Source organism: Ranitomeya imitator, chromosome 4 (genome assembly GCF_032444005.1).
Source record: "Ranitomeya imitator isolate aRanImi1 chromosome 4, aRanImi1.pri, whole genome shotgun sequence".
In the NCBI taxonomy this organism is placed as follows: domain Eukaryota; kingdom Metazoa; phylum Chordata; class Amphibia; order Anura; family Dendrobatidae; genus Ranitomeya; species Ranitomeya imitator.
The window spans coordinates 483,545,175-483,568,499 of record NC_091285.1 but is presented as its reverse complement, the minus strand read 5'-3'; the positions used below and the strand labels follow the sequence as shown (position 1 = coordinate 483,568,499).

Here is a 23,325-nt window from a genome sequence, read left to right as displayed (position 1 = left end):
CAAGGGGCATCTGAGATCTGACTGCGAGATGTCACGTTATGGCGAGATATCACAGTGCTGAATCAACGAACACTGTTTGCCTTTTAACACAACAGTCACCGACCATTAACGTTACAACGGCAGTTACTGATCAGTATCTGTTGTGTTAAAGTACAGACGGTGCTTGTGTAGCCAGAACGGTGAGATCTCCGAGACCGACCACAGATATATGAGCATGGAAGGCTGTGGGATCCCACTTTGCATGCAAACATCCCAAAACCGGGACGTTTAGACTCAACTTTAGCTAGAAAATTGAATACATTAAGCCGTACAGTTTTGTCCCAAAATCTGAAGGATTTCTTAGTACCAGCAATGTGAATGAGAATCTTGAAGTCTCATGCACATGTTTCTTATTTTCTTCCTTGCAGATTAAAATCTGCAGCATGTAATTTCTTTCATACTGACAAATAGGGAAAAATCTGCACCAAATAAAAACAAGTAAAAAAACACGTATGTTAAGCGGTGTTTTTCCTGCAAAGAGATGTAGAAATGGTGCACAAGTTTCTGCACCAAACACTTAATGTGTGCACATACCTTTAGGGAAGGTTTTGTTCGTAAGTTATTTGGTATAACCACCTTTTTGTGACTGCCTGCTATTTTCTTACATAAAAAGGGGCAGCCACAGATAGTTGACACATACTTTAATGTGTTATTCCCATCTTCATATATGGAATATTGCTTGTTTTTACAAGTCCTATGTTACAATATTCAATTTACAGCTTGTTACAATTTTCAGCCCTTCCCGAAATACAAAAATTTCTCTCTTGCTTACATCTTGTTGCCTACAAGTCAGACCACCGCTGCTGGTTAGCTCAAATAAAAAAAAAAAAGTTCTTATTAGCACTGCGCATGTTCTGCTGTCTAGCAGCAGTGGTCAGTCTACAAGGCAATGAGCTGTAAACAAAAAGAAAAAAAAAGTGTTAATATTGCAAGAAAGGCTGAAAAATTTTAATAAGCAGTAAATTGAAAAATTGCTTGTATGATGTATATACAAGCCCTATCTGATAATATCCATTAATGAAGAGGAGTATAAATGTCCACCCAAGCCTCACAGTCTCCATAAAAGAAGTCTTATTCTGTAATACAGGGATTTTTGTGTACTCACCGTTCAAATCCTTTTCTCTGAGCCACTCATTGGGGGACACAGGACCATGGGTGTTTTGCTGCTACCACTAGGAGGCTGACACTAAGTTAATACAAAGAAAGTTAGCTCCTCTTCTGCAGTATATACCCTCATGCTGGCTCCCAGAGAACCAGTTCAGTGCGAAAACAGTAGGAGAACATTAACCACACAAGAGTACAACATGTCAAACTGAAGAACAAGCACAAGCCTTTAGGCTAACAGGGTGGGTGATGTGTCCCCCAATGAGTGGCTCTGAGAAAAGGATCTTACGGTTAGTACACAAACATCCCTGTTTCTCTTTCGCCTCATTGGGGTCACAGGACCATGGGATGTCCCAAAGCAGTCCCTGGGTGGGGAAAACAACAGAAAACATCAGGCTTCACGTAACAACTGCCTACATGTGCGCCACCGCAGCCTGCAGAATTCTTCTGCCCAGCCCCGCATCAGCCAAACCTTGGGTATGAACATTATAGTGCTTCTAGAAAGTATGTAGGCTGGACCAGGTCACGGCTTTACAGACCTGCTCCGCCGACTCCTGATGCTGAATGGACCATGAAGCACCCACTGACCGAGTGGAGAGCACTCTGATCCCCGCTGGGATAGGCTTACCTCTGATGCGGTAGGATTAATGAATGGTGGAATGAATCCACCTAGCTATCGTGGCCTTCAAAGCGGCTAGACCCTTCCTTTGCCCCTCACGAAGCACAAAGAATCTGACCTACGGAAGGACGCCGTCCTCTATACGTACCTTCTCAGAGCTCTGACTACATCCAAAGTATGGAGAGCCCTTTCCACCCTGAGGACTGGAATCAGACAAAATGAAGGTAGACCAATGTCCTCGTTAAGGTAGAAGGATGAGAGAATCTTGGGCAAAAAGGATGGGCACAGCCTGAGAACAACCTTGTCCTGAGGGAAAATAAGGAAAGGCGCCCGACAGGACAGAGCGGTCAGCTCCAAAACTCGCCTGATTGATGTGATGGCCACGAGAAAAGCAACTTTCCAGGACAGAAAGGTGAGCAAAATGTCCTGAAGTGGTTCAAAAGGAGCTTCCTGTAAGACTCCCAGGACCAAGTTAAGGTCCCAAGGGTCTAAACTTGGTCTAAAGGCATGAGATAGGGGGGGGAAGCACATATGTAACCCCCTGAATGAACATCTTCACCTGAGGTTTTGTGGCAATCCTATGTCGGAGTAAGACCGATAAGGCACATATCTGCCCCTTGAGCGAGCCGAGCGCCAAGCCCGAGTTCAGACCGGTCTGTTGTCTTCTCTATTCCCACCATTTTAGAGTCCCAAGGGGGAGACGTTCACAATCTTTGCACCAAGCAAAAAATGTCATCCAGGTACGATGGTAAATGCGTACCGACATAGGCTTATGAGCACTGATCACTGTGGACGCGACCTGTTGTGAAAAACCAGCCTGGGTAAGAACTAAGGATTCAACGGCCAAGCCGTTAAACACTAAGTCGCCGAGTTCTGGTGGTAAATCGGCCCCTGGGAGAGCAGATCTGGACGATCCGGCAGTCGCTAGGGTACGTCGGCAATGAGGAACACCAACTCTGCTAAGCATGCTCGATGTGGTCAGTCCGGAGCTACCAGGATCACTGGAACCCCTTCCGCCTTGATCTGATAACTCTTGGAAGAAGCGGTGGATCGCCCCCACGTAAGGGCAATGGGGTACTCGGTACCGGGTCCTTCAGTTCCCTCAGCGAGGATGTCACGGTGGCCCGACCCGGACCGTGGCCCTATGAGGGGCACCCAATAAAAGGCAGAGTTCGTAGATAACGGTAGTGTTCGTGACGCCACCTGTGGTATTCGGTCAGAGTGACCGACGCTCAGGGGTCCGCTGGGGTGATGTTATGGCAGCTAGATGGTGTTACCTTCCCACAGGTGAAGTATTTCCCTAGGGCTTCCCAGAAGTGTAGATGATGATGGTGGATGATGTAAGGCGCGGCGAATAACGAGGACACAATGGGTGCAGTCTCTTTACCTTTACCGAAGGCTTCAGCATCCACAGTCCAGAGTGCCGAATGACGGAGTAGGCAGGGTCCCGCCGGTCTGATGGCAATTCCAGAGTCCCCTTATCCAGGTGGAAATCAGTAGCCTTCCTTCTAGCGCTCGTGCATTGTAGTACCCCCCTGCTGAGCAACTCTGTAAGGTCCTCACAACTTTTGTGTCTTTTTCTCTCTCTGTACCCCAGATGGATAGGACAAACCCGTATGACGGTGATGGCCTGAGGCCATTTTATAGGGACCCTAGAGACGCCCATCCTCCACAATTGCCACCGTGTTTAGATCGGACAGCCAACTTAGAATTGACTGCCCTGCCGGTCTCTGAAGTAAAGCGCAGAGTCTATTACTCCCTCAGTGTTTTGGCCACCGGCCCACGCTCCAGAAGGAGGCAGCCTCTCTTAGGACAGGACTCCTTCTGGTTTTTGTTCTCCTTTTGCTGTGACTTCGTGGCTCACTCCCTACAACACAACTCCTTTCGTGTCCTTTCTTAGGATGCTGCCGCATGGGTTGCAGGCGCAGCTCCGTGTACTTTGTCCTCCTCAGACCGCAGTCTGGATCTGACTGGGGATCACTCCAGCCAGCTCGACCTGCAGACCTTTCCTCGTCGGTCTCGAGCCAGGAACTCTCCCTCCAAGACTCACTAACTTCCTAACCAACCCACCAGTTTTACCCTGTGTGAGGAGTGGCCTAGTAGATAGAACGCTTAGTGCCCCCTGGTGGACTGGAGTGTGAAGTGTGTTGTGTGTTTTGTGATACCTGGTAAGGTGAATTCCTTTGGTGCCATCAGACGTAACATCACTCCCCCCTGGTGGAAGAACATTACTGCAACGACCAGGACTCTGGGGCGCTGCAGCGGCAGAAAAATGTACGGAAGACGGAACAGTCACCACAAAGAGCACCCACTCCTATGGCTCTTGGATCTCGTGACCGAGCTATGAACCTGGAGACTTTGGTGTTCAGTCTGGACACCATCAGATCCACATCCGGTGTCCCCCAACGAAGACCGATCTGTTGAAAAATCTCCGGATGAAGTTCCAACTCCCCCGAGGTGAGACCTTGGCAGCTGAGGAAGTCTGCCGCCTAGTTTTCCATGCCTGGTATGTGCACTGCTGAGATTACAGAGTGGTTCCTCTCTGCCCATCGAAGAATGCAAGATACCTCGCACATAGCCGTCCTGCTGCGGGTATCCCCTTGATGACTGATGTATGCCACAGCTGTGGCATTGTCCGATTGAATTCAAATGGGTTGACCTGCTAGGAGATAATGAAACTGCAGTAGTGCTAGCCATATCGCTCGGATTTCCAAGACATTGATTGGAAGTTTCGATTCCTGAGATGACAAGCGGCCCTGAGCAGTGTGGTGACGAAAAACTGCTCCCCAGCCTAGAAGATTGGCACTAGCCATTGAGCTGGGAGAAAGGACTTTCCTTGGTTGAGGGAAGAACTCAATGTCCATCAGAGTCAGCCTGACCCGCAGGGATAGGAGGCACCAGCAGTTGAGGGAGAATGGGTTCCTATCCCAAGCCGCTAGAAGAGCATTCGATTCTCTGAGTCATGAAGACCTTTTGGATCTGGATAAGTTGGAAACTTGGGCCGAAAGATGGCAGATGCGGTTTAACAATGATAAATGTAAGGTTATACACATGGGAAGAAGGAATCAAAATCACCATTACACACTGAATGGGAAACCACTGGGTAAATCTGACATGGAGAAGGACTTGGGGCTCCTAGTTAATGATAAACTTACCTGGAGCAGCGCCAGTGCCAGGCAGCGGCTGCCAATGCAAACAGGATCATGGGGTGCATTAAAAGAGGTCTGGATACACGAGAGCATTATACTGCCTCTCTACAAATCCCTGGTTATGGAGTACTGTGTACAGTTTTGGGCACCTGTGCTCAGGAAGGATATAATGGAACCAGAGAGAGTACAAAGGAGGGCAACAAAATTAATAAAAGGGATGGGGGAACTACAATACCCAGAGAGATTAGCAAAATTAGGATTATTTAGTCTAGAATAAAAGATGACTGAGGGACGAGCTAATAACCATGTATAAGTATATAAGGGTACAATACAAATATCTCTCTGAGGATCTGTTTATACCAAAGAAGTGACGGTCACAAGGGGGCATTCTCTGCGTCTGGAGGAGAGAAGGTTTTTCAACCAACAGAGGATTCTTTACTATTAGGGCAGTGAGAATCTGGAAATCCTTGCCTGAGGAGGTGGTGATGGTGAACTCAGTCGAGGGGTTCAAGAGAGGCCTGGATGTCTTCCTGGAGCGTAACAATATTGTATCTTACAGTTATTAAGATCTTTAGAAGGACGTAGATCTGGGGATTTATTCTGATGGAATATAGGCTGAACTGGATAGACAAATGTCTTTTCGGCCTTGTTAACTATGTTACTATGTTCTGATTGTGATGGCATTTGCCGCTGATAGAGCAGCACAGTTAGCTGCATCCAAAGAAGCGTGTACCAAGTAATCTCCTGCCTGAGAAATCTAGCTAGCCAGCTGCGCTGCCTCCAGAGGAAGATTACTGTTCTGAATGGAATTAATCAACGTCTCTGACCAGGAAACCATTTCTTTAGCTACCCACGCTGCACCTGAGGCCTCAAAGACTGAACGATCCAAATTTTCTATCTGGCGGTCTGTGGGATTTTTAATAGATGATCTGTCCGGTAGGGATAGAAGGGTTTGGGATGCCAGGCGAGAGACTGGTGGTCTACTACAGGGGATTTGGCCCAATCTTTTCTCAGATCGGCTGAAAAAGGGTACTTCGCCTCAAGCGTTTTCATCTTGTAAAACGCTTATCCGGTCTTTCCCTGTGCCGATTAACTATATCCCAAAACTCCGGGTGAATGGCGAATGTTCTATGAGGGCTCTTAGCCATTTTTGAAACACAGTGTGATCCGGCATAGAGCTGGAGTGTTTGTCAACCTTCAGAGTCTGGTTGACAGACTCAATCAGAGAATCAACCGTCCGCTGAAAAACTGGCGAATCCGGATCTAAGGAGACGTCCGATTCATACTCAGAATTGAGTTCGCTACCAACATCTAGAATGAGAAATGGAACTCCTGGACGACAGAGTATGTGACTGTACGGGAGGCGTACTATGTATCCGTTTCCTAGACGCTTGTATGTTTCTAGACTGTGTGTGGCCCCTGCTAGCTGACTGTTCCCATGTAGGGGACAGTCCCTCTGCGTCAGACATGCGTACGCCATGATCCCAAGAAGGAACACTGAAGGATTCAAGCGCTTTGACCAGAAAAGTCCTAGATTGCGACAGAGACGAGACCCACTCAGGGGGACTAAGGACACTGGGCTCAGTGTCAGCAGGGGGCTCCTGAGCGCACTTGGGGTCACAGGCTTTGCAGAGCGGCGAACTCTGATCTTTTGGAAACGCAGACTGGCAGGAGTTGCATGAAGTGAAAAAGACTAAGTTTTATGGGACTTTTTAGGTGCCTGAGGCTGGGACATGCTGTACTCCTATGTATGCCCTTAACAAGGGTTCCCACAGAGGAAGAAGGAGAAAGAGAGAGCGAAAGAGAAAAAGTGCCATTAGCAGCGCTCCGTACCCAGATCCTGTGTCCTGGCCACGAGGATCACGCTCCAATCCAGCCAAGCAGGAGGCTTCCTGAGCTTCTGGAGGCCATGACAGCGTGCGACAGGGTGTAGGAAGATGGCCGCTGAGAATACATGGGTGAAAAGCGCAGGAAAAAGAGGGTGGAGCCGCCAGATTGTCATAGAGGGGCGGATAAAGGGGTAAAAACCTTCAATCCACTCTCTCTTTCATAGGCAGATGGAGAAGGACAGTCCGCCTCCTTGCTTCATCCGTTAAACAGTGGTGGTGCAGTGGGGGCTGCAGAGACGCCAAAATGGAGGGTGCCTCTGTACATCCACGGAGTTCAATCCCCCGGGTGGACAGGGCCGATTGTCCGATATTAGTCCTGGCTGCAGAAGAGAGTGCATGGAGGCGACACTCCATGTGCTTGTCTGTTGATGGTGCGTGGAAATCGGTGCTCTTTAAGGGGCTCGTCGCCCCTAAAAAAAAATCAGCCCAGGCATGGCATCCCATTTTGCAGGAGAGGGTACATGGAGGCAACACTCCACATGCTCACCTGTTGTTGGTTTGGGGAGATCGGAGCCTTGAGAGGATCCGTCGCCCCTTCATCCAGGTAATAAATGTTAAAAATTAAAATAACAGAGTTTTTGGTCCGAAACCAGACCTGTGTGCCTCCTACGGACACTAAGCATGAACTGGTTCTCTGGGACCCAGCAGGAGGGTGTATACTGCAGAGGAGTTAACTCTTTGTATTAACTTAGCGTCAGCCTCCTAGTGGCAACAGCATAAACCCACGGTCTGTGTCCCCCAATGAGGCAAAGGAGAAATAATATTTTAGAAGATGGGTAATGATATAAAGCTATTTAAGTTACCTAAAGGCAAATTATGGGCTACATTTACCTACCGTAGAGCTCAGCAAATCCATTCATTGGTACCCTTGAAGTACCAGTGACAAACTGCAGCAGGCGAATCCTCTTCTCTGCATCCATTATTAACACAGCCTAGAAAAAAAACCAAGCATATATTATACTTTCAATCCCAATGTAAATAAATCAGGTAACTAAAAAAAAAAATCCATATTGCCTTTCACTTTTCCTGAGATTTTACAAGAAGTCCGATTATAAAATGTTTATAAGGTGCAGCAATAAGATTACAATTTCCACCATTCCCGCTACACCCAGGTGCAGGGACGTGGCGGCTTGTCAGTGGTATCAATAACTGAACAATGAATTAAACAGACGAGTTCATGAAGCTCCAAGCAAGTCAAAAGACCGCTCGCTGCTGACTGGACCAATGCCCAGTTGTTAAAAGTGTTATTTTTCTAGCGCCGATTTCTACAACTTTATTTGGAAATTCCTCACCTCCTCAGTATGAAGGACACCATCTTCTTGTGTTTAATCTGACTTGATGCCTGCATTATTCATTAGGATCCTATAAAGTATCCGCTTTCATCATTTACATAAAGCAGCAGGTCATATTTATGGTCTTTTATGAAATATGAGATCAGTACATTTTTATGCTAATTCTAGTAGAATAATACAAATATTTTGGTTTCCATCCCAGAAATTTGACTTTTATCAATGTGGATTTGAGGAGATCAAAGCCAACTTATTTGGGAAATCCGATTCATGGTCATGTTAAGGGAGTTTCCTATTTGCATGTAAAAGGGAGTTTACTTTATACATAATAAAACATAGATAGGTCCAGAAATATTTGGACAGTGACTGAATCTTTTTGCGATTTGGGCCCTGAATGCCACGTTTTTTTTTTTTGTTTTTTTTGTTTTACAGAAAATGAAACAACTTACATACAACTGTAGTGCAGACTTTCAACTTTAATTGAAGAAGTTGAACAAAAATATCCCATGAAATGTTTTGGAATTGCATCTATTTTTCTACAAAGCCTCCTCATTTCAGAGGCTCAAAATTAATTGGACAAATTAACGGAATCCTAAATAATAATAATCTTTATTTTTATATAGCGCTAACATATTCCGTAGCGCTTTACATTTTGCACACATTATCATCGGTGTCCCCGTTGGGGCTCACAATCTAAATTCCCTATCAGTATGTCTTTGGAATGTGGGAGGAAACCGGAGAACCCGGAGGAAACCCACGCAAACACGGAGAGAACATACAAACTCTTTGCAGATGTTGTCCTTGGTGGGGTTTGAACCCAGGACTCCAGCACTGCAAGGCTGCAGTGCTATCCACAGAGCCACCGTGCCGCCCGTAAAATGTTTATTTTTAATACTTGTAGAGAAACCATTGCAGGCATTAACTGTCTGCAGTCTAAGTCACCACATGCTGGGTTTCCTCCTTATTTGTGGGTTTTTCTGTCTTAAGCTTTGTCTTAAACTTGTGAAGTAAATGCTCGATGGGATTGAAGTCTGGTGATTGACTCTGCCATTGCAGAATATTCCACTTCTTTGCCATAAAACCCTGGGCTGCTTTCGCAGTATGTTTTGGGTCATTTTGCATCTGTACTGTGGAGCACCGTCCTATCAACCTTGCTGCATTTGGTTGAATCTGAGCAGAAAGTATCGCCCTGTAAATTTCAGAATTCATCCGGATGCTTCTGTTTTTAGTCACATCATCAATAAACACTAGTGAACCAGTGCCATCAGAAGCCCTGCATGCCATCACACTGCCTCTACCATGTTTCACAGAGATGTGGTGTGCTTTGAATCATGAGCCGTTCCAAGCGTTCTCCATACTTTCTTCTTCTCATCATTCTGGTACAGTTTGATCTTCGCTTCATCTGTCCAAATATTGCTTTTCCAGAACTGAGCTGGCTTCTTCATATATTTTTTTTGACAAAGTTTAACCTGGTCTTTTTATTTTTAAGGCTTATTAATAGTTTGCACCTTGAGGAGAATATCTGTATTTGCTCTCATGAAGTCTTCTCTTTATGGTAGACTTAGATACTGAATCACCTACTTCCTAAAGAGTGTTCTTCACTTGGGTGGATGTTGTGAAGGGGTTTTTCTTCGCCATGGAAAGGATTCTGTGGTCATCCACCAATGTTGTCTTCCATGAACATCCAGGAATTTTTTAGATCCTTTTTTCAGAATATATTAAACTGTTGAATTGGCCACTTCTAACATTTGTCATCTCTGATGAATTTCTTGTTTTATGTCAGCCTAATGACGGTCTGTTTCAACTCCATTGATAAATATTTTTCCCACATGTTGTGGGTTCACAGCAACAGCTTCCAAATGCAAATGCCACACATGGAATCCGCTCTACACCTTTTACCTGCTTAATGGATTGTGTATTAACAAGGAAAAAGCGCATGCAGCCCATTTATGAGTTTTTGAAATAATTGTTCAATTACTTTTGGTATTTTAAAAAGAGGCAGCTACATATAAGAGCTGTAGTACTAAACCCTTGCTCCAATTAGGATGTTAATACCCTCAAATAAAAGATGAAATTCTACACTTTAAGGCCATATTGATTATATAACTATCTTAAATATGGTTTGGTTAACAACTAAAATGACAAAACTTGTGTCACTGTCCAAATATTTCTGCACCTAACTGTACATTTACACACACATCACATAAAAAAATCTTAGCATATATATGCACACATACAAAGCATATAAGACAAAGTATACATACTCAGCACTGTGTAAAAGAGTGTGGAAGAAATGCTGCAAGATAAATTAAATCAATATTTGGTGAGAACAACCTCTGCCTTCAACACTGCATGACAAGGACTTGCAGAAAATCGTGGCTTTTTTAGGATTATAATCAGTTGTATGAGTAACCAATTATACCAAACAGATGGTAAAGATAATTTTTAGATTTAGGTTGAAACACAGTCAAATTAAAACAGAAACAGCTGTGTAGAATGATTATAACTGGATGAGGAACTGCCAAACTCGGCTACAAATGTGATGTTGTGGAAGATAGTTTATGACCTGGAATATAAAACTATGCCAAGACTGAAGTCAGAAACAAGACACAAGGTAGTTAAACTGAATCAGCAAGGTCTCTCCCAAGCAAAGTTTTCAAAGCAGATTGCGTTTTCAAGATAAGCTGTTCAATATTTTTTGAGTAAGCACTAAGAAATGGGCAATGTTGAGAACTGTACACACAGTGGTCAGCCAAGTAAACTTGGTGCAGGTGATGATAGACACCTCATGCTTCCTTCCCTTTGAAATTAGAAGATGTCCAGTTATAATGCAGAACTGGCAGCAACCAGTGGGACCCAGCTACCCCCAACAACTGTTCAGAGAAGTCTGGTCAGAAGTGGTCTTCATGAAAGAATTGGAGCCAAAATGCCATACATTCAACATGGAGAAGAGACCAATGAAAACACAGGAACTGCAGTGCAAAAAAATTGCATCAGGTGCTCTGGACTGACAAGTCAAAATTGGAAACATTTGACTATAAACAGAAGGAAGTTTATTTCCCCGAAGGGCCGGATAGCAGTACAATGATGAGCGGTGCTTGCAAGTCTGGGGTTGCATTTCAGCAAAAGGAGTTGTGGATGTAGTCTGGATTAATGTTGTCCTCACTAATGAGAAATACAGGCAGATGCTTATCCAACATGTAAGACAACCTTATTCTCTCTCTCCTTTTATGTAATACAAATTTATTCTCAAGCAGGACACCGACCCCAAACATACAGCCAATGTCATTAAGAACTAGCTTTACTATGAAGAAAGAAGAGTCCTGGAAGTGATAATATGGCCCCCCAAGAAACAGAAGATTTGTGCAAACCTACATCCACAGACAGTGCCGGCCAGTGGCGTGCACATCACATGGCCACTATGGGGCCCGGCGCCGTCCCCCGCCCGTTCAACTTATCAGTTGAAAGCAGTGATGGAGGAGAGAGCGCCAAATGACGTTTCCTCTCCCATCACTTTCACTCTGCCTGTGACTCAGCGTGTGCCAGCAGTGGAGCCAAGACGCTCTGCAGAAGCCAGAGCAGCGGGACAACGAGGAGGAGAAGTATTGTGTGTGTGTGTGCACTATACAGTGTGTGGAGGCTGCACTATAGTGAGTGTGTGTGTGTGTGTGTGTGTGTGTGTGTGTATGTACGCGCATGAGAGGGGTGGGGGGGGGGCGCTGCATTATACGGTGTGTGTGGGGGGGCTGATTATACAGGGTGTATGTTTGTGGGGGGCTGCTTTATACTATGTGTGGGAGCTACATTATACTGTATGTGCTCGTGGGGGGGCTGAATTATACTGTGTGTATGTTTGCGGGAGGGCTGTATTATACGGTGTGTGGGAGCCACATTATACTGTATGTTTGTGGGAGGGCTGCATTATACGGTGTGTGGGGGAGCTACATTATACTGTATGTGTTCGTGGGGGGGCCTGAATTATACTGTGTGTGTGTGGGGGGGGGGGGGGGGGGGGGCGAATTATACTCTATGAGGGGGGCTGCATTATAGTTATCAAGGACCATGGTAAGTGCATTATACCATATGGGACCTGCATTATACTGTATCGAGGACTACTTGTTAATAATAATAATAATAATAATAATAAATACTTGTACCCATCATAATGCTCAGCCGAAGTAAAGAGGCCGGGAAACAAGCGTTGAAACAATGTTATTGATCACGCTCGTTTAACGGCCTGAACTCAGCGCATGTAAATAAAACCAAAATGTTTCTTTGTGATGGTGCAATATGTGAGCATTTGGGGCCCCACTTTAACCTCTTTCTGACCTCGGACGGGATAGTACGTCCGAGGTTAGTACCCCCGCTTTGATGCGGGCTCCGGCGGTGAGCCCGCATCAAATAGCGGCCGCTATTAACTAGTTAAATGCCGCTGTCAAACGCTGACAGCGGCATTTAACCGGCGATTCGGGCTGGAAATGAGCGCATTGCTGACCCCCGTCACATGATTGGGGGTCAGCGATGCTTCTGCATAGTAACCATAGAGGTCCTTGAGACCTCTACGGTTACTGATCCCGGCTAGCTGTGAGCGCCACCCTATGGTCGGCGCTCATAGCACACCTGCATTTCTGCTGCATAGCAGCGATCTGATGATCGCTGCTATGTAGCAGAGGCGATCGAGTTGTGCCAGCTTCTAGCCTCCTATGGAGGCTATTGAAGCATGGCAAAAGTTAAAAAAAAAATATATATATATATAAAAAGTTTAAATCACCCCCCTTTCGCCCCATTCAAAATAAATCGATAAAAAAAAATAAAAAAAATCAAACCTACACATATTCGGTATCGCTGCGTTCAGAATCGCCCGATCAATAAAAAAAGGCATTAACCTGATCGCTAAACAGCGTAGCAAGAAAAAAAATTCGAAACGTCAGAATAATTTTTTTTTGGTCGCCGCGACACTGCATTAAAATCCAATAACGGACGATCAAAAGAACGTATCTGCACCAAAATGGTATCATTAAAAACGCCAGCTCGGCATGCAAAAAATAAGCCCTCAACCGACCCCAGATCATGAAAAATGGAGACGGAAAATGGCGCAATTTTTTTTATTTTTTAGCAAAGTTTTGAATTTTTTTTCACCACTTAGATAAAAAAATAACTTAGACATGTTAGGTGTCTATGAACTCAAAATGACTTGCTAAAACCAATGATGTCGTTCAAAAGTACAACTTTTTTCGAAAAAAGTATGCCCTCACATAGCCATATTGACAGAAAAATAAAAAAAGTTATGGCTCTGGGAAGGAGGGGAGCGAAAAACTAACGCGGAAAAACGGAAAATCCCAAGGTCATGAAGGGGTTAAACTTTTGCCCAGGGCCCAACTTTGTCTAACTCTGGCCCTGTCAACAGACGATATGTTAGTTCTTCAAGATGTCTGGAACAACTTTCAAGCTTAGTTCCTAAAAAACTATGTGCAAGTGTATCTAGAAGAACGGATGTTGTTTTGAAGGCAAAGGAAAATCACAACAAACATTGATTTAGATTTCTCTTTCGTTCATTCACTTTGGATTTTGTTAATTCATAGAAAAGAAAAAAAAACTTCTATTTTTCAAAGCATTCTTAATTTGCAGCATTTTTCCACACCTGCCTAGGTAGAATACTGTAGCTGGATTATTCTTAAAAACCAAAATACAGTTATAATTATCACAGGGGGATGTGGGACCCTTTTTCACCAACTCCTTACCTTCCAAAACCACTGAATAACTTGGTGTCCGAGACAATAACCATTCTTATACTTGGTATGTTCCCTCCAATTGTTGACATCCACGTCTCCCAAGCCACACATGAGGAGCTAGAAGGAATAAAACAATGATTTACAACTTTCCCTAATTAAATGCCCAGAAGCGATAATTTAATACTATACCTCCAACTCATTTTCATCAAATATTTTAATCAGATCTTGAGGAATCAGTTCAAAAAATCCCTTAAAAAAAAAAAAAAAAAAAAAAAAGATTTCAGTATGAATTTGCATTTATAAGTACTTATTGAAAAACAACTTTAAAAAAACAAACAAAACAAAAACATGGCTGTTAGAAAAGTTTTGATACATCGAAGTCCAATACAGAAAAAGCAATAAAATGGATTTGATAACATTGCTGTGTTCATATCAAAAGAACAACTTACGTTTGTAGTTTATTTTCATTATCGACACAAAAAAAAAAAAAAAAATCAGATAACCATGAGAAGCCACAGTCACTCTCTGAATTCACCGCCACATCTTTTTATCGTTTGTGATATTTCCAGGAACACATATGCCATTACCTCTAGTCAGCAAGCTAGTATCTATATAAATGCAGATATGTAAAAGAATTCTGAAGTTCGGGTACACAAATAACCTAATATTCTAAGTCCAATCCAAATGATGTTTGGTCCAAAAAAGATGGTGTCCAGCATTATCCACTGTCCACTCTACTCTCAAGATCACATCTCACCACCTGTGCACTTGACCTGATCCCATCCCACTTCATCCCAAACCTCACCACAGTCTTCATCCCGACCCTAACCCATCTCTTCAACCTATCACTAACAAATGGTGTTTTCCCCTCAAGCTTTAAACATGCCTTCATCACACCTATCCGCAAAAAGCCCTCTATTGACCCATCTAGCTTTCGCCCTATATCACTTCTCCCCTATGCCTCCAAGCTACTGGAACAACACGTCTACCTTGAACTGTCCCTCCCATCTCTCTTCTTGCTCCCTCTTCGACCGCTTTCAATCTGGCTTCCGGTCACACCACTCCACTGAAACTGCCCTAAGGTCACCAATGACCTCAACCGCCAAGAGCAAGCGACACTACTCTGTCCTCCTCCTCCTGGACCTGTCGGCTGCCTTTGACACAGTGGACCATTCCCTATTATTACAGACCCTCTCATCCCTTGGCATCACAGACTTGACCCTATCCTGGATCTCATCATACCTAACAGACTGGACATTTAGCGTCTCCCACTCACACACCACCTCCTCACCTCGCCCCCTATCTGTCGGAGTCCCACAAGGTTCAGTCCTTGGGGCCCTGCTCTTCTCTATTTACACCTTTGGCCTGGGACAGCTCATAGAATGTCACGGCTTTCAGTATCATCTCTATGCTGATGACACACAGATCTACATCTCTGGACCAGATATCACCTCCCTACTAACCAGAATTCCTCAATGTCTGTCCACTATTTCATCCTTCTTCTCCGCTAGATTTCTGAAACTTAACATGGACAAAACAGAATTCATCATCTTTCCCCTATCTCACGTGACCCCCCAACGAACCTATCCATTACAGTAAATGGCTGCCCACTCTCCCCAGTCCCACAAGCTCGCTGCCTCGGGGTAATCCTTGACGCTGATCTCTCCTTCAAACCACATATCCAAGCCCTTTCCACTTCCTGCCGACTTCAATTCAAAAATATTTCACGAATCCGTTCATTCCTCAACCAAGAATCTGCAAAAACCCTAGTCCATGCCCTCATCATCTCTCGCCTTGACTACTGCAACCTCCTGCTCTGTGGCCTCCCCTCGAACACTCTCGCACCCCTCCAATCTATTCTAAACTCTGCTGCCCAACTAATCCACCTGTCCCCCTGCTATTCCCCAGCTTCTCCCTTCTGTCAATCCCTTCACTGGCTCCCCATTGCCCAGAGACTCCAGTACAAAACCCTAACCATGACGTACAAAGCCATCCACAACCTGTCTCCTCCATACATCTGTGACCTCGTCTCCCGGTACTTACCTACACGCAACCTCCGATCCTCACAAGACCTCCTTCTCTACTCCCCTATTATCTCCTCTTCCCACAATCGTATACAAGATTTCTCTCGCGTATCACCCCTACTCTGGAACCCTCTACCACAACACATCAGACTCTCGCCTACCATCGAAACCTTCAAAAAGAGCCCGAAGACCCACCTCTTCCGACAAGCCTACAACCTGCCGTAACCACCGATCGACCAAACCGCTGCATGACCAGCTCTACCCTCGCCTACTGTATTCTCACCCATCCCTTGTAGATTGTGGGCCTTCGCGGGCAGGGTCCTCTCTCCTCCTGTACCAGTTATGACTTGTATTGGTTAAGATTATTGTACTTGTTCTTATTATGTATACCCCTCCTTACATGTAAAGCGCCATGGAATAAATGGCGCTATAACAATAAATAATAATGATAATAATAATAATCCAATTCACCAAAGTCAGCAATAGCATATCTTAAGTAAGAACACTCTTTCCATCTTAGATAATAAGTTCTCACCCATATATCACTTAGGTAAAAATGATGCATTTATCTTCAACAAACAATAGAACCAACAGTCAAACCAGGCAGTTTTGCTCTAAGGCCGTGTTTCTCAACTCCAGTCCTCAAGACCCTGCAACAGGTCCTGTTTTCAGGATTTCCTTAGAATTGTCCAAGTGATAATTGCAGTACCTCCTCAGACAATAATTACATCACATGTGCAATACTAAGGATATCCTGAAAACTTGACCTGTTGGTGGATCTTGAGGCCTGGAGTTGAGAAACACTGCTCTAAGAGATGAAAACAGGCTTTACAGGAAAGAGTCTTGGAGAAAAATCTAAACTAGGATCATGTCCAAACCCTATTCACTATAAATGGTCACTCTACTTTCAACAAACTATGCATAACAGTACAAGAGAATATAAGTATTAAAATATATCAAAGAATTCAGCTTTTTCCTCACTTTGAGACGTGTCCCACTCCCCCCATCCTCCCTCTGAACTCATCCACTCTGGGAAAAAAACAGCTCAACTGAGTCTTGGTCAAAACAAACAGATTGCCACATTGTGGTGTCAGGTTGTACTACCTGCAATACTGTATGACAAGACAAGGGAGCAGTACAAATTAGAAACACCCCGCAAGAGCAGACAAGACGACACAGGCAGATGGAGTTGCATCTTCAAGCAACTTATCTCCAGAATACTCCAGGAACTGGATTCACAGCCACACTGCTCAATACCGATATGAATGTGTAATATTCTTTGTGCTGTTACTTCTCCTCTCTGTGTGGAACAGAGAAAGATGATAAGGACTTCATCTCTCTCTCTACATTGTATATAGGAGACATCGTAGCAGCTAGTCTGACACAGCAGCACAGAGACAACTTAAAATTAAAGAGCCTATAGATGAGAAAACTGGTGGACAAATCAGGACACAAGTCATATACTGGCCAGTGTTACTCTTCAAGTAAACATATGAAGAGTTACATGAACCCACAAAAGGTACACTTTATAAGGGGTTGAGGTCTTTCAGCAGACTCTCATACAGGCCCAGTGTGGTTTACATTACCCAGGTCCAAGGCTTTGCCTCTTGCCACGTTGTTTGTTTTTTGACTGCAGCGGTGAGGTCATGACGGCAGTGCTGCAGCCAATCACTGAACTCTGCAGCTCTGCTGATGTACAAGATGCCACAAGACGCCGAGATCAGTGATTGGCTTCTGTATTAACGTGATGTCACCGCTGCAGCCCAATAGAAACTGGGGCAGAGGTGGAGAGGCAGCGATGGACCCAGTAAGGGTAAGGAAAGCTCAGTTTGTTTTTTTAGATTTGAGGCTGCAAGCAAAAATTTTTGAAAGAGGACAAAACTTAACTTACAGCCAAACCTATCACATATATAACATCAGCACTAATACGATTTATCACAGTCACACTTTATGTAGGGAACAGTTGCTAGGGAATCCCCACATGTAATCAAGCTGGCTAACAGCTGTAAATCATGCTGCTGAGGCGATGAAAATTTAATCTCCGAACACTAACAAATACTCGGAGATCACCTGAGCGTGCTCTGGAAAACCTGAGCAACGAGTACACTCGCTCATCACCAATAGGGAATTAATAGAATACCTCTTTAAAAGAAGCCATCTGCTTCTGGATCCTGTTCACAAACCTCCACTGTATGACAAGACTAATTAAAACATAAAAAAGAAGAATTAAAAATATATTAGGTGCATTCTGTATTTTGTGACGGTATGGAAAATAACATCGGGCCTGTTACCTCGATGGAAAATTGACATATTTTTCTCTTAAATAACATATTCGTCACCTACAGTATATAGACATTGACAATATACAGAGAATCCAAATTTTAAATGGGGTATTCCGATATGGACAACTTTTTAAATCACCAAAGAGTTAACTGTAATTTGAGGGGCCCACTGAAAGGAACACGTGAGATGGGTTATTGTCATCACCGCAGACATTGGCTAGCAAGTTCTGGTTCCAGATAATATAGGTGAATCCAAGAAGTAGTACCCCTGCAACTGAAGACTGAATTCATGCTGTATAATTAAAATGAAATGGGATGAGATTTGGATTCTCATTAATTTATACAATTCCTTTGTGAACGACCCCACGGTTATCAGCTGTATAAGATGTTAAGTCAACATTGCTTGATGTTGTATCAGTATGGAAAGATGTCCTAATCAAGGCCTGCCAGTACATCAGATGGACATCCTTACAAAAAAGAATAGGCTACCAGCGGCATGGGAACAGATCTATAGAATTGAGGTAAGCATAGTGCAATTTGATTTTTTTTTCCAATTTTAGGCACTTAAAGCTTATGGCCCCAATTCATTAAGTAGTTTTTGCCAGAACTCTGGCGTACGCTGCCTTAAAATTTTGGGAAATGTCACATTTTTATGGCAATCTTAGCCTGCTCTGTAAACTTTTAGAACAAGCAGCACATCTGAGGCAGGATGGGGCCAAGCCCACCCAACAAATACATCGTAGTTTATTCCACAAAAGTGAATTAAGCGACACCAAAGATGTACACCAGTCCCTGGCAGGAGTAACATTTCTGAAAGACCTGCAGGAATGGCAGCTGTAAGATGCGCCAAATTTATTAAGCAGCAACATACCCCCCTTCACTAAGCCAAGTGTACAATATGGCAGTCTTAGACAATCAGGGCCTCAATGTGCACATTTATTATACTGTGCTCTAAGCTGATTCATACATTTGGTGCATCTTTAGATCGTCTAGTCTAAACTCACTGATCTACCAGGTGGCTTACATTGTGCCAATAAGCGGACTCATTTTTGGCATGGCATGCAAGTCAGTTTGTGGAGCACATTTCACAACCATTTTGGCACATTTAGCATAATATAAATCTCCTTGAAGATATACTTACTGTATGTACTCTTTCTTGTTCTTGTTGGTGACTACTATGTCTGATCCACCAGGCATCAGATCATGTTGATGGGTCTAAAAGAAAAAAAAATAATGGTGTAGATGCCAAGTCATTCAGCTAGTCCTACCTGTGCCAGTCTAGAAGTGAGCCATCTGTACCTGTCCAAACAGCTCTTCATCCACAGTGAATCGTAGGTCTAGTTCTTCTGGATCATTCTCAAGTATCCACAGGAGAGAATTGTAATACTCACTATCCTGGGAGACAAACCACAATAATTTAGGATGATCATCACAGAAACATCAGGTTGTCTTACAAAGTCTTCTACTGAGTTACCACCACCTATTATACGGAAGTAAAACTGTCCATAGATTCTAAAAGGTTGTTATTCTAACCTGGCCATGATCACACACAAAGAAATGCAAGAAAACCACAATGGGTTAATCTAGTAGGCACATAAGTGTATGTTCACCTTCGAGTCCTTCTTACGGTTTACTTATAGAGTTTAGCTAAGCAGTGAAGGATGCGTCTGACCCCATGACTGACTATTGTGTGACAGGTGCTATGGACGCTGCCACATGACAAAACGTGTGTGGTCCGACCGATCTGTAAACATGACTCGCTAGATGGTGGGCGGAGGGGGCTGGCTGCATTACATTACCAGAAACCTTCACTGGATTGTCACTAATCGTTACAGTGAACCTATCGCTTGTTAGCGTTACATCAAAGGTGTGCCGAAATTAGCACTTAGAAAAAAAAACCGGATCCCTTCTACTGATAGTCATGCACATTAAGTATATCATTAGGATAGAGGATAGTTTCCTCATTTATCACTTTATCTCAGTGAATTGGTCCCGTCCGTCCATTGCCTCACGTTCCACGCTCTGACTACTGACTATGCAGAAGTCGCGGTATAATTCAGGGCGTCAGAGTGATTGCATGGGGCAATGCAAGGACAGAAATGGACCAGATAATTAGCTGACAGTGAGTTCACATAATGTAATTACTACCAGAGAAAAGATCCATTTATTCTGGATGAGCTGCTTTAACTGCAGGCTGAAAATTATAAAACTATGGGTCAGAGATACAAATTCCTGCTGTGACTGACGATGACCACTAGAGGAACTTACTGCATATGGCAGTGCTTCCCCAACCAGAGACTGTGAATTACGGATTTCCACCAGCCACAATAGTAAAGGTTTCCCCTGGTTGGAGAAATTCGCCATATAATGTGCATAGGACCAATAAGCAACTTGCTGAACATTCAAGACTCTAAAGCACAGAAAAGAGGCTTATAACAATGTGGTGTATGTGTTTACTGTCAAGGATTCAGAGATTAGTTAAAAAAATCTGTAAAAAAAAAAAAAGTCATGAAGTAGCCGTGCCCATCAGAGGACACAATATATCGCCTAGTATAACATACCACAGACTGCATGTCATTCAGGGTTATTGCCTTCTGTAGCATCATTTTATAAAATGGTCGTATGAAGAAACCTGTAGAGCGAGAACCATCATTATTTTACATATGGACATCACTTACAATGATCATCAATTATTACACATGACCGTGAGCACTGGGCAACAAACTGTCCTGCAGTTTCCTTTCTATTGTATTCAAATCAACTTCAGGTGACCGGCCGGGAGACAAATATCTGAAATATTATCACTGGAGCTATAAAAACACATTGCCAAAAAAATGTACTGTTACATAAACTACTGTGGAAAAGTATTGGGCAGGCGAGGAAAAATGCTGGAAAGTAAGAAAGCAAGTTATTTTTTTTTAATCAATTAACAAAATGCAAAGTCAATGAACAAAATAAAAAATGTAAACTTAAATCAATCTTTGCTGTGACAGCCCTTTGCCTTCAATCCTAAGCACACTTGCAATAATTTTTGAAGGCACTCGGCAGGGAGATTACAGCCAACCACAGAAGGAATTGCACAAGCCATACATACACAGCAGATCTTTGGATAAGCATACATACACAGCAGATCTTTGGATAAGCATACATACACAGCAGACCTTTGGTTACGTATACATACACAGCAGATCCCTGGTTAAGTGTGATGCCCGTGCCCCTGAGGGTCCAGTCGCCACAGAGGTACTGCACCTCAGCCAGAGGTGTAGTATCCCACTCTCAGGTAAGGAGGGGGGCACTATCCGGTACCCGCTCTCTAGCATCCAACAATACACCACTCAAGGCCAGGGGATCTGGGCGGACACTATTTAGGGAAGGCCCCATCTCAGGCTGGAGGAGGAACTAGGTAGAGTGTGTGGGTGGATGAGGTAGAGTAACAGTTGGGAGTGAAGTGTTGTCATGGTAACGGGAGGAGTTGGTTAAAGAGTTAAGTAGTCTGTGAGAAGAGTGAGAGGAGGACGGAGGTGTCTGAGAGGAGCTCCAGAGGAAAGAGGTCCTGGGGGGTCAGGGAAGTGAAGAATCCACCCTTGGCGCCCGAATCCACGCTGACCGTAGTCGGGTGGAGGGACCAAATTGCAGTGGGGACCGGCCCCAGACTAGTAGAAGAGACTGTAGGACTCAGCTAGCAAACCGGAGGCTGTGGTGTCTGTATCTGCCACAGCCAAATCTACACAATCGCTAAAAAGGCAGCCATACAGGGTCAAGGGGACCAAGAGTACATCGCCTGACAGGACCTGAGGCTGCAGGCTTAGGACACTGTGTGTAAGGCGCATGGCAGGAGGGTAAGAGCAGAGAGAGACGACCTGGGAATGTACACATGAAGGGGGTCCTGGAGAAGTGCACCCCAAACTACCCGAGAGCTGGCTGGACCACAGACCCGGAGGACACAGCACCCGGCTGGTGATTGTAACCTGGAGACCATGAGTAAAGTGAGAAAACTGCTGTGTCCTCAGAATTATTTACTGTGTCACCTGCCCTGCAGTACAACAGTTCCCATAAACAAATTAACCCTATAACTGCCCTGGGGCCCGCTCTAGCCGTGGAGAGCTGTAACATCTCTGCTGCGTCACTAACCACCCCAGTGGACCTGAACCGCAGCGTCGGCAATCACTTGCCAAACACCATGGGTGGCGTGAGGAATGAATCCCATATAACTTTTCCCCATGCATTGTTTTATTGCACGCCCAGGGCCACGAAGCCAGGTCACAGCGCTGTGACTTCCCCAAAGAACTGTCCGACCCGGTTCCGAGTACCCCTCGGCCCTGGTGGACGTCGCATAAGCATACATACACAGAAGATCTTTGGTTACGCATCCATACACAAAAGATCTTTGGTTACGCATCCATACACAGCAGATATTTGGTTACGCATAGATACACAGCAGATGTTGGTCCTTCAACATGTTTGGAACAACCTCCCTGCAGAGTTCCTTCAAAAACTGCGTGTATATCAGCCAAAGGACTGTCACTATTGATTTGATTTACATGTCGCATTTGTTGATTCACTTTCCATCTACCTCCTGGACAACTCAAAACCACGTCTGTCAGTCCGATCACATTCTTATGAAAGCAATATTAAATCTCACAGTATAAAATTAGGCCCAAACAAAAATAAAGTTTTAAAGGGTTTGTCTCAACTTGTTAAATGAGTAAAAAGCAACTTTGCAATCTACCCTTTAATAAAAAATCCTCTTCATCCTGAAGAACGTAGGGATTTTTATTTCTATAAATTTACTGCTCGCTGCCTAGGTTACCTGCCGCCTTTGTAGTCAGAAGTGTCCAGTTTCCTAGAGCAGCATTTGCAATGCAAGATAGCTGGATCCAACCAGATTCAATGCCCCTTGCGCTCCTCCCATACTGTGGAGGGAAAGCTAAGGGTACCGTCACACAGTGCAATTTTGATCGCTACGACGGCACGATTCGTGACGTTCGAGCGATATAGTTACGAGATCGCAGTGTCTGACACGCTCCTGCGATCAGGGACCCCGCTGAGAATCGTACGTCGTAGCAGATCGTTTGAAACTTTCTTTCGTCGTCTAGTGTCCCGCTGTGGCGGCATGATTGCATGGTGTAACATATATCGTATACGATGTGCGCGTAGTAACCAACGGCTTCTACATCGCACATACGTCATGAAATTAT

General features: G+C 44.3%; 1 protein-coding gene across 2 annotated transcripts in view; it reads right to left on the bottom strand.

The window, feature by feature from the left end:
- The window catches only part of NEDD4 (NEDD4 E3 ubiquitin protein ligase), a 206,091-nt gene that overhangs the window by 9,772 nt on the left and 172,994 nt on the right, over positions 1-23,325 (bottom strand). For both annotated transcript variants that reach the window (XM_069765948.1, XM_069765950.1), the window contains 7 exons: positions 20,689-20,759; positions 19,427-19,522; positions 19,269-19,342; positions 17,986-18,046; positions 14,011-14,070; positions 13,831-13,938; positions 7,636-7,732 (listed from right to left, as the gene is read on the bottom strand). In XM_069765948.1, coding sequence (XP_069622049.1) covers positions 7,636-7,732; positions 13,831-13,938; positions 14,011-14,070; positions 17,986-18,046; positions 19,269-19,342; positions 19,427-19,522; positions 20,689-20,759 — 567 coding nt within the window. The remainder of the gene's footprint in view (positions 1-7,635; positions 7,733-13,830; positions 13,939-14,010; positions 14,071-17,985; positions 18,047-19,268; positions 19,343-19,426; positions 19,523-20,688; positions 20,760-23,325) is intronic.